The sequence below is a fragment of the Olea europaea genome, chromosome 9, assembly GCF_002742605.1.
Source record: "Olea europaea var. sylvestris chromosome 9, O_europaea_v1, whole genome shotgun sequence".
NCBI lineage: Eukaryota > Viridiplantae > Streptophyta > Magnoliopsida > Lamiales > Oleaceae > Olea > Olea europaea.
In genome coordinates, this window is record NC_036245.1 from 11,919,488 (window position 1) to 11,930,689 (window position 11,202).

General features: G+C 34.8%; 1 protein-coding gene across 1 annotated transcript; it reads left to right on the plus strand.

Annotated features, from left to right (window-relative positions):
* The first annotated feature begins 9,786 nt into the window (after nucleotides 1-9,786).
* LOC111399961 (40S ribosomal protein S24-1-like) lies at nucleotides 9,787-10,836 on the plus strand. Its single transcript, XM_023027441.1, has 2 exons — nucleotides 9,787-9,909; nucleotides 10,244-10,836. Exons 1-2 carry the CDS (start codon nucleotides 9,787-9,789, stop codon nucleotides 10,640-10,642), a joined length of 522 nt encoding a protein of 173 aa, XP_022883209.1. The 3' UTR covers nucleotides 10,643-10,836.
* The last annotated feature ends 366 nt before the right edge of the window (nucleotides 10,837-11,202 follow it).

Sequence of the window (11,202 nt, forward strand, 5' to 3'; positions counted from 1 at the left end):
CCGGGCTCCTTGAATCGTGGAATGTGATATGATTACTCAATAACTGCTTCAATAGCTGCTATTTTGGATAATCATAATATTTTATGTTTGCTAAAATCCTGGGCGATTCGAAGGTTTGGGCGAGAACAGGGTCATCGCTCTGGGCGACCGTAAGGCACTCCATTCGCTCAGATTCTAGGCGTCTTGTAAGTTTGTGCGATGATGTTACTGTGTTCGTGGGCTTTCACTGCATTCATCAATAATCATGTTTGGACCTTTATCCTGGACTCCCCAATTGGACTTCACTCTTTGGATTATTTGATTTGGACTACACTTTTAGTGTGTCAACAATTTTCAATCTCTATCATTAGATAAACATTTTTTATGACACTATTTTGATAGATTTGAAATCTAATAATACGAAAATAGATTATTACAATGAATTCAAAAGCATCAAACTTCTCTTGTTTGGAAAAGTCAAAACATATCTCCACTAAAACTCGACGAATGGAATTTGGCACACACCTTTACTTAGAATTCATTGTGTAATAGGTCTGGAGAATAGTTAAGCAAAGAAGAAATACGGCGGCCAGTAAAAGTCCTCGGATTGTGAAAGTAAGTGTGAATTAATTCAGCAATCCATGTTTTTGCTTTGCTGCTGCAGTGCTCCTCAATTCTGATCTTCACATCATGAAAAATATTGTCATTGTATAATCCAAAATTATGAATCTCTTTGATTACTTCCACAACTTGTTCATCACTGTCGAGGGTGCTGAAGAGTATCTTCTTCTCTCGCAGTTCCTTCACATCTTCGGATTTAACAATGAGTGATTTCAAGAAATTAACATAACATGTTACACTAAAGTCAGTGTCACTTAAGTTAGTGTCACTTCCTGGAGACGCTTCGTATGCAAGCATGTGTACAAAGAATAACTTGGAAAAGGCAGTGAAAATCCAAACCGGGAATTTTAGTTGCCCATAAAATGCGTGGGATTTGAAGTTAATATTCTTCAAACAATTTGAACTAGGTTTGAAGTGGATGCCTTTTGCTTTGAGGTCGGTGACTGAATGAGATTGATGATTGTATTTCCTAAATCCATTTAATTCTCTTTTCTCTGCGGCTGCTTTTGAGATTCACCAGGCGGGTCATGTTCTTTTCCTGCAGGATCTATTTCATGGACAAGTATTCGACGAGAAGCATCCACAAGATGAATTGGTTGCTTTTCATCTCCAGCAATTCTTTTTAGCTTCCTGCGATCCCCAAAATACATTAAACTTAAATATTCATAAAGTAACGTGGATCTTTCTCCACATATTAGTTCAATAAAAAGATTAATAACCCAGAGTGGAATTTGATTATCAACGCATATCACGAGATACCAATGAAAACGCAGCCATTCCAAAATGTTGACGGAAGTGGAGAACAATTTGTTCATCTCCCACGAAAATCTTCATACCATATACAGCGAAACATGCATCTAGAATCATCATTTCTGCTAGTGTTCCCTCATCATATGCATCTCTGGAAACCTCAACGTAACAATTTCTAATCTGGTCAATCACTTTAAAGATCTGGCAGTAGAAGAATTGTTTGTCTTTGCCGCTGCTTGAAACAAATAATGTAAGGACTTCGTGCTTGAATTCTTCTGCCAAGCGAAGTTCTGGCAAGCCATGGTAATAAGGGCCAAAGGAAACCATCTTAGGAGTGAAGTAATCCTCTTCGTCGTGTTTCTTGAATCGCATATACTGGGGCACTTCAATTATTTGGCGACCATCGGAATACTGACGATGATCTTCACTTTCATCTTCTGTAATCGGAATTTTACATTGGGCATCTATGTTGTTATTTGCTGAAGGGCGTTGGTCTTCCATTACATTCAAGAATAGAAATTTTCAAACTACAAAGCGTTTTCCGCTCTCTTAATAGTTCAAGTAGTGGGCCACCAGAAAAATACGACACTTTTTCGAAGCATAATAAATCAAAGAATAAAGCCACTTGTCTAGAATTAAAATAGGGAGTAAAGAGACAGAGTGATGTGTTAGAAAATGATTGAATGTTTTTGTTTTAATTTTTTAAACTGTCCAATCATACGTCAACACGTGTCACATCTGGAGTTGAGTTTGGATGTGTGGCATGATTTATTGTAAAATCAAAGTGTTTTCAGTGGTATTCTTAATAATAGTTAAAAGTAGTTGCTAATGACTCACCTTTAACCAAAATTTCTTGTTTTTTATTTATTATATAATTTAGCTCCCGTTTGGCTTTCATTAAAACTCATCAATTTAATTTAAATTTTTCTCTCCTATTTCGACACATAATTTTTAATAAAATAATATAAAATGCAAATCGAAAACTTTTATTCTTTTTCAACCATCCATTCTAAAAAAAAAATAAAAAAAACGTTATTCTCCCATTATAAATCCAAAAAATAGGGGCCAAACGGGGCTTAATCACTTAAAATTGATTTTTGTGTCAATGACGTCAGTCTACCCGCCTTGAAAATCTGATGTGGCAAGAGACGTCAAAACTTTGGCATTAGCTATTGAATTGTCACATACAAAATAAACACACAATTGTTTCTAAAATTTTTTTTTTTTTAAATATCCATACTCCATTTAGCCAGCTCACTCTTACGACAGTTAGCAACAAGCATGTTGTAAAATTAAATTGACTGGGTAAGTTAAAAAGTCAATTTAACCAAACACAACTGAGCATAGTTGAAATCATCATATCGATTTCACGTTTATTTAAAACAAATTTCAAATGTTTTGAAGACTAGCATGGATTTCAAGATTTTGCTTTGGTATAGAAATTAATGTTTTTATGTTTCTATGAAACGACTTTTTAATTAATATCAATTGAAATACGAATTTGAAGATGTTAAAGGTTTATGAAATCATTGCGACGCTTTAGAACTTGACAATCTAAAGGTCGTTCAAAGCATATTTCTGTTATTGTTTTTAGGTCCATGTAAGGTTTGAAATTAGAACCAAATGTATATATATGTATGAAAGGGTGCGAACTAACATTTATTTAACTAAAAGTCATCAATCTTGCATGGAAAATTAGTTAAACCATCAAATGTTAATGAGTTTCAATTTCATTTAACACAAAGTCAATACTATATAGAAATACTTAGATGTAAAATTTGAAGCAAATTTGAAAATTCCTATTGGTGGCACATCACATGCAGGTAAATCATGAATGATAAAACTCTCTTACCTTTATGATTGTTTGGTTATAGTTGATCCAACTATGAATGACTAAATAATAAATTACTACACCAGAGTGGACCGGACATAACCAAATCGTTGAAGCATCTAACCGGCTGTCACAACTTTCTCATGCAACATAAGTTTTTCCACTGTTTTAAAGTATGTTTGGCAAAACTTAATTAAGTTTATAGGATTGGTTAAAGATTGTTTTTATTCACACACTTTATGGGGAAATTTTCAAAAGTAAGAGGATAAGTATTGCCTATTTCAAATTTAAGAATAAAAGTTTGAACTTTCAAAAATCAGATATTTGATAAAATTTATTTATGATTTAATAAATTAATTATATATTTTATTAATTAGTTATATTATGGTCATAAATCTATACAATTTGGTCACATATTTCACAATTTAGCAGGTCAAATATTATTTTTTTCGATCACAAATCAAACTTTTGAAATGCAAAATTTATTTTTCCGGTCACAATTCAAAAATTTTATAAGTCATAGTTTTTTCATCAATCACAGATCAAAAATTAATACACCACGACTTTTTTATCGTTCACTGATCACAAATATTATGGGTTACAACTTATTAGACAGTCACAAAATTAATATTTTTTTTAGTTCACATATTATTTTTTTTTTCAGAATTTAATTTTTTCATTGGTCACATATTGTTTACTGGTCAAAGATTAACCAATTTAATGGCACAATCAACCAAATAATCTGTGACCACCACCAACAGTGTCAACAACCACCGCCTCCAACAGCACCACCTCCATCGTCGCTACAAGAACCACTACCACCACCTGAGAGCAACACCGTTGCAAAAAAAAAAAAAAAAAAAAAAAAATTTAAAATTAAAATAATAAAAAACTCCCAAATAGCGTCACCCATGCCATCCCACACAAACCACCATCCATAACCACGTCGCCACCACCATCGCCACTAACACTTGCGACAACCACTGCCTCCAATAGCACCACCGCTACCGTCATCACCAAAACCACCACCACCACAGATCCACCATCATCACCACAGATCCACCGAACTGCAACCCACAGATCCATCGAACCGCAACTCACCACAAATCCACCATCATCACCACAACCTACCTCCATAGCGCAATCGCTATCAACCACCGCACCTCACCGCCAGATCCACCACCGAAACCCACCATCAACATCACGTATCGCTGGAGCCACCGTCCAACAACCATTTGCACAAAAAAACACCGCTATGTGTTCACCCCCCGACGCTGCGAGTGGAATCATGAAACGGAGCTCATAGCGAATGTCACATCTGCAAGCGAAGCTCGGAGGTGTCGCAATGAGCACCTCACGCTGCTCACAGAGACAAGTTCCGCTTTGGTCTTCAGGAACAGCGATGACAATCTGTTTTATCTGGCCAGCGATTCGCGCTTCTTCTGGCCAACTACATCGTGAATGGCTGTTGTGCGATGGATGAGAGAAGGTGAAGAGATGAAGAACACGTTGGACCTCGAAGGATTGTAGTGAATGAAATTAAAGACACGATATAAAGTAATGAAAATCGCAACAAGAAACAAGATTCAAAAGTAAAAAAATTAACAAAGAGAGTTAATTGTAGAAGCACGACATTTTATTAATCGACCATATGGAGAGAAATGAAAGAACTCAACAATTCTTGCTTAAAAAAAATTGACAGAAGATACCACTTTTTATAGGTACATGGCATAGCATAAAGATGAAAATAATGTGGAATAAGAAAATAATATGTTTCCATAAAAAATCAAATGAAATATAAGGAAACAATTTTTCCTACATGAAAATAAGGAAACAATTTATTTTCAAAAAAAAAAAAATTCACCCTAATTTGGCCATAAACCAAAAAAATCTCCACCTTGACACAAATTTCGGTGCAACGAATGAAACTCCAAGATTTCAAATCCATCTGCATTGAAATAGTTAATCTCATTAACACAGTTATCGAAAGTCTCCGAACCAAACCGTTGATCTCAGCAAGGCGTCCATAAGCGACACCTAAACCCAAATCCCAGGTTTTCAAAATTCCACGAAGAAATTACTGTTGGCCAAACAGGGTCAAAGCACACCCTACAGCAGAAACCATACCACATGTTGGATTAGAAGGCCCTTGCTAGAATTGTCGCCTTCAACGTCTCCAAAAGCATTCCAAACATTATTGACACCGTGATACCTACGCTCCATGAATCCAACCCTAATAAATGAACACAGTGTATCCACTGAAATTGGTGGGAAAGCGAAATCATCAACGCTCCCCCTAGTAGTGTTTTGAAATTATAAGAGATTATTTTTTGAATTGACATTCCTCTTAATTTAGCACTCACTCTAACAAAAATGAATATATATATATATTATATGAATTTTCCTTGTTCATGAATTTTTCCCCTGGTATCATTGTGGTGGAAAATGTTGCTTTTTCAAGAGGAAACTTTTTTAGTAAAGGGATGAAGTATTAATTAAATGTAAGAAATTTTTTCACAAAATCACATTCATGAGTATTATTGTACATACAAAATTGTAGTGTCCTGAAAAAACGTGGAAATTCAGAGGAATTTTTAGAATTTATTGAAAATATATTATATCCCAACGTTGTTGACCTAAAAAAATTTGACCACTGAAAATAAATAATTCTGACCATGATACTTTAATCAGAATTGAAAGGGTCAAAGCTATTTGATTCCGGACTTGGTCAAATTACGGGTTATCGGATCCAAGTATCTGAGACAGGCCACTGACACATGGACCTTAACCTGGTGGGGCCGGCCCGCGTAATCTAGAATGTCTCTGCGGCGCACGCGTGGCACATACGTACCCCGTTTGAGCCCTATTATTTGTGATTATAATGAGATAAATAGTATTTTTTTTGAAAAATGAGTGGTTGAAAATTTTTTGATTAATGTGTAATATTTTTTTATTGAAAATTGTGTGGTTAAAAGTATGAGAGAGAAAAACTTAATTTAATGTAATGAGAAATAATGAGGCTCAAACGAGAGCTCAAACAGACCAAACAAGCAAACTTTCCAAGAAAATATTGAAAATAATAAAATTTCAGATTAGTCAAAAAGAAAAACTCAGCGACGGGAAGAGGAAACGTTCATGACTTTCAAAATACGGAGTATGGCTGTACAAGGTCTCTGTTAAAGAGGGAAAACTAGGGCTTCGAAGACTTGACATGGGAGAAAAGGTTCTGGCACAAGCTCGTCAATTTTTTTCTCCTTTTTCCTTCAAATTTCTTGCATCTTTATTCTCCCATGACATTTATTAATCTTTTCCTTTAGTTGTTGTATCTTTTACTTTCATATCATCATTTCTTATTCCTATCTTTTTTACCAATCACACAAAATAAATAAATAAATAAATAAAAATCGAAGCAAAAGTTACAAATGAGCCTTGCATAGTTGATTTTTTTTTCCTTTAGTTATGGTATCTTTTACTTTCATTTCATCCCTTTCTTATTCCTTTTCTTTTGTCTTCTTAACCTTTTCTTTGAAAAAGAGAAGGAATAAAACAAAGACACCAATCACACAACAAATAATAATAATAATAATAAATGAATAAATAAATTCATAGCAAAAGTTAACAAATGAGCCTGGCATACTTGAAGTGTTTTTCTCCCTTTTCCTTTTTCTGTGTTGGTGTTTTTTTATTTTTTTCCCCTCTTTTTTTTTTCTTTTTAATTTCTTCGATTTTCAGTGAGAGAAGAACGTGTTTCCATTTGGTTCTGGTTCCAATAGAACCAAACTCAACCATAAATCAATGATTTTTTTGATAATGGAATCGAATGATTTTTTTCACAAGTGGAATCAAATCGAACCGAACCATTCAGTTCTGGTTTGGTTTGGTCTGGTTCTAGTAGACTAGTACTATTACTTAAGTTTTCAAATTTGCACAATATCTATAAGTTAGTAATATGTGCTTAAATAAAAAAAATATATATATATATAAGCAACAAACATTTAACAAGTTCAAATTATCAATAATTAAGATTCTAAAAGTTCAAACTAACAAATAAAATATAAACGAATGAGTCATTGCCAAAAATTAATAGAATAAAACCACTTGGCCCACGTCGGTAATCCTGCGGATGACCGCTTACTCATAGCCGAGGCGTGGGTCTCCCATGAATAAAATAATCCTAACCCCCATGTGTGTATTGTGTTAACCGTGCGATCATCCTTGCGGACACTGTAGCTTGGTTGAAGTTAATAGTACGGAGTTCAATTTCATCATTTGTCCAAAAGTGGGATGATGTCCGTGTGGAAACTGGGAAAAGTGGCACCGTCTGAACGAGGAAGGGTGTGAGATGATGATGTCTGTGTGCAAACTAAGAAAAGTGGTGGTGGTATTGCCTATCATTCTCTATCATGGCACTATGAAGGTGAATTTTTAGAAATTTAAAAAATGAAGAAATTTCAACAAAAGGGTCAGCTTTCATTTATAAATTATACGTATTTATAAACAAGCAAACCTCACTGCCTCAAAATTCAAAGTATCCTCATAGATAAAGACAATGATGGATTGGAAGGCGGCGTCGATGGCAAGAATGAGACGGTGAATGTTGAGAGACAAATTGGAATTGGGAATTTGGGTTTCTCTTAATCTTTTGGGGTGGACGGCTATGGCTATTAAAGAGAAAAATTAAGGGAAATTTTCACGTTTGTATGTGAAAAAAAAAAAAAAAAACAATCACCAAAAATACTGGGACACAGAATATTACTACTTTCCTACTTCATTTGGGTGAAATTATATCCAAAAATACTATGCTGTTGACCTTCCATATCTTGAGTTTTGTAACTGAAAATTCTCTCTCCATCATCACACTTGAAACCGGAAATTAGCTAATTACATAGATTTTCTAAATCAAATTGCTGAAAGGATAGGGATTCGACTCAGGATTCACCATTTCTCCACTACATAAAGGAATAGCTCGACAAGAAACAAGAGTCAGTGTTCCCCCGTTCTTCCCAAGCTTGAATTGCCAACGACTTCCTCCGACCAAACAGGTATTTCTTGCGTTTATTAGTAATATTTCCCTATGCGTGTGATACTGATTTCACAGGGTTGTGTTATACTTTTTTCCTTTTTAACGTAAATGTTTCGTACAATGTAATTTCTCAAACACTGCACGTCCTCACAGTAACATGGTATAGGTGTAAAAGTGCAAGTAAATCGAGTGAAAACCAATTTAAATACAATGACGGGAGAGAAAATTGAATAAGTCGATTATTGAGTGCCTTGTCACTGTAATGTAGAATCATGTATTTGTCCGCCAAGATATTGTGGTTTTTGCATTTATTATCTCTAGCGTAAGACCATCACTTGTTGATTCGAACCATATGAAAGATAGCGGTAACGTCGATTCTTTTAAATTAACATAGTTAGGGTCAACGTAAAAATTTATCGAAAATTTCAAATAATTATGAAATAATTCACTGGCAGCAACATTGGATCTACATGCACTGGCAACACGTCATTTCTAGCATGTTTTGTAGTTTGAGATCATGAATGTGGGATTGTTTTTTGCATATGCAAGATTCTTTCGAATACAAGCGTGTTGGATACCGTCCAGATGAAATAGTAGCTGTACATGACTGCACTCTGAATTTGTATGTGTGTGTGTGTGTATGTGATTGAACAGACGTGCGTACAAATCTGCAGTAGTTTGTGCAAATTTTATGCATTTTGACTTGTTTGGCGGTTGATTTCTGTATATATATTTTGGCTGATATGTTGACACGAAAATCTATCTTTATTTGGATTTTTCAAGATCTTAAAATGCAGTTTCTCGTTTAATGTGTTTTCTTGTTTATAGTGTTAACATTCTTGCTACAATGTGTACAAATTTATGATCGGCCCTTCATGAGAAATGGTTTATATTGCAGTGGTGCAAGAATCACGGTATTAAATTGTCAGACTCTTTTCAGCATTCCGATGAGGATGGCTTAGCTGGATATGACCGGGACCGATACCTGTGTTTGCTTAAGAAAATGTCATCAATATTGTCTGATCAAAAAGAATCCGCAAGAGAGTTGTGGCTATTGACGAAAAGAATGCCTTCGTTCGGTGAACTTTTTGACAAAACTTATCTTGAAATCTACATACTTGCTGTAGTATACCATTCGAGAAAATATCACGCGTTTGTAGCAAAAAAAAATCGCATCAGTGTAGAATAGTCAGTCTACGAATCACATTGTTTGAAATATAGGCACAAATGTAACGACTTGGGATATCGTTGTTGGAATAATAACTAGTTGCAGTAATGTTCAGAACAATAAAATGCAAAAATATATAAGACTTATCGTCCGATCGAGTCTCGTGACAGCACGATGTCCTAAAGTGAGATTGTCCGTCGATAATTGCTGTGACCTCCATGGACAATCACTCCCAGGATACAACGATCGTAAACCACTTGTGCAGCAATCACGAATGGTTTTGCCAGAACTTTTAATTGTACTCCAAAATATATGTAAAAACCCGAGCATAAGAAAATCAGAATATGAAAAAGAAGGATTGATACAAGAGGATTTTTCTATTTTCTTTTTGTGTATTTTTTTCCAAAACGATATATGGATTTATATAGGCAGGATGGAAGTAACAGTCTCCACCATGATCAGAGATTAATTCAGAATCTTAATGACTGGGTAGTGGATATTTTAATGACTATTAGTGGGTTGTTACAAAAACAAACAGTCAGAAAATATTAGCTAGTTTTACCCATTAAATAATAATTAAAAAATCATTTATTTTAGTCAAGGAAGAAGCCCAAGAGCCTGAAGCCCCAATCAAGACATTTTAATAACTGCGTGAGGAGTGACTCGAATCCCTGATATCCCACACAGATGCCACATATCCCATCACTTTGGCACTTTATCTAATTTGATTATTTCTTTCACATTTTATATTTATACCATAAATATATAACAATCGTGACACTAGAAGCAACTACCTAGGACGTGTAATGTTACATTGAGCATAAAAATGCACATTCACAAGATTTAAAGGCCACTTTGTGCATAATACTAGAAATGTAAGCTTGCCCTTATTCAAGCAATATTGGGTCTCCTATATATCTTCACAGTATCAGGAGATGTGTTACATCCAGGACGGGCCAATGTTTCTAAGGCTGAGTTGAAACAGAAATTGGCAAGGATGTATGCAGTGAAAGATCCAAATGCAATATTTGTGTTCAAGTTCAGAACCCACTTTGGTGGAGGCAAATCAACTGGTTTTGGCTTGATCTATGATTCTATTCAAAATGCGAAGAAATACGAGCCAAAATACATGCTCAGTAGGAATGGTCTTGATACCAAGGTAGGGAAGTCCAGGAAGCAACTGAAGGAGAGAAAGAACAGAGCAAAGAAGATACGTGGTGTGAAGAAGACTAAAGCTGGAGATGCTGCTAAGGCTGGCAAGAAGAAATGAGATTTTACGAACTTATGCTTCTCTACTTTGGAAACTGAGTACAGAAAATTCTCTTTGAAGCCAAGTTTCTCATATTGTTTGTCATTTTGCTTAGATAATTTTAGTTTCAATCTTTGCAATTTCTTGAAGTTTTTTCTGTACGGTTTAGAAGGAAGAAAATCATTCAGTTTCATATGATTATATGACATGATCTCTAGCATAACCTTTGGGTACTATGTTTTACTCTTGCCAGTTCAGTAGTAAGATATTTTTTCTTGTTGGTATTGGGAAAAAAAAGTGACCTACAGAATTTTCTGCTAGGAGTGATCTACAGAATTAATTCCAGAAACATTGTGAAATCAATAATCTGATGATCAAGGAAAGGAAAAGTCACATACATTAGCATCAGTACAAGGCAACCAAAGCCAGCAGCATGCAAATTAGTATATCTGTCAATTACTTCAGTTTTCAATCTCAGTTCAGTTTTAAGAATTACTCATTCACCAACTAATGGAAAGCTAAAACCATGAATATATGACAGTGCTTTTTGTAAAGCTTCGCTCAAGAAAAAAAAATGCATT

Excerpts from the sequence above, each read along its gene's own strand:
- LOC111399961 (XM_023027441.1), top strand. The coding sequence starts at position 9,787 with ATGGATTTATATAGGCAGGATGGAAGTAACAGTCTCCACCATGATCAG. Across the intron at positions 9,910-10,243 it reads GGTTGTTACAAAAACAAACA|AAATGTAAGCTTGCCCTTAT; the intron begins GTCAGAAAATAT and ends GCATAATACTAG.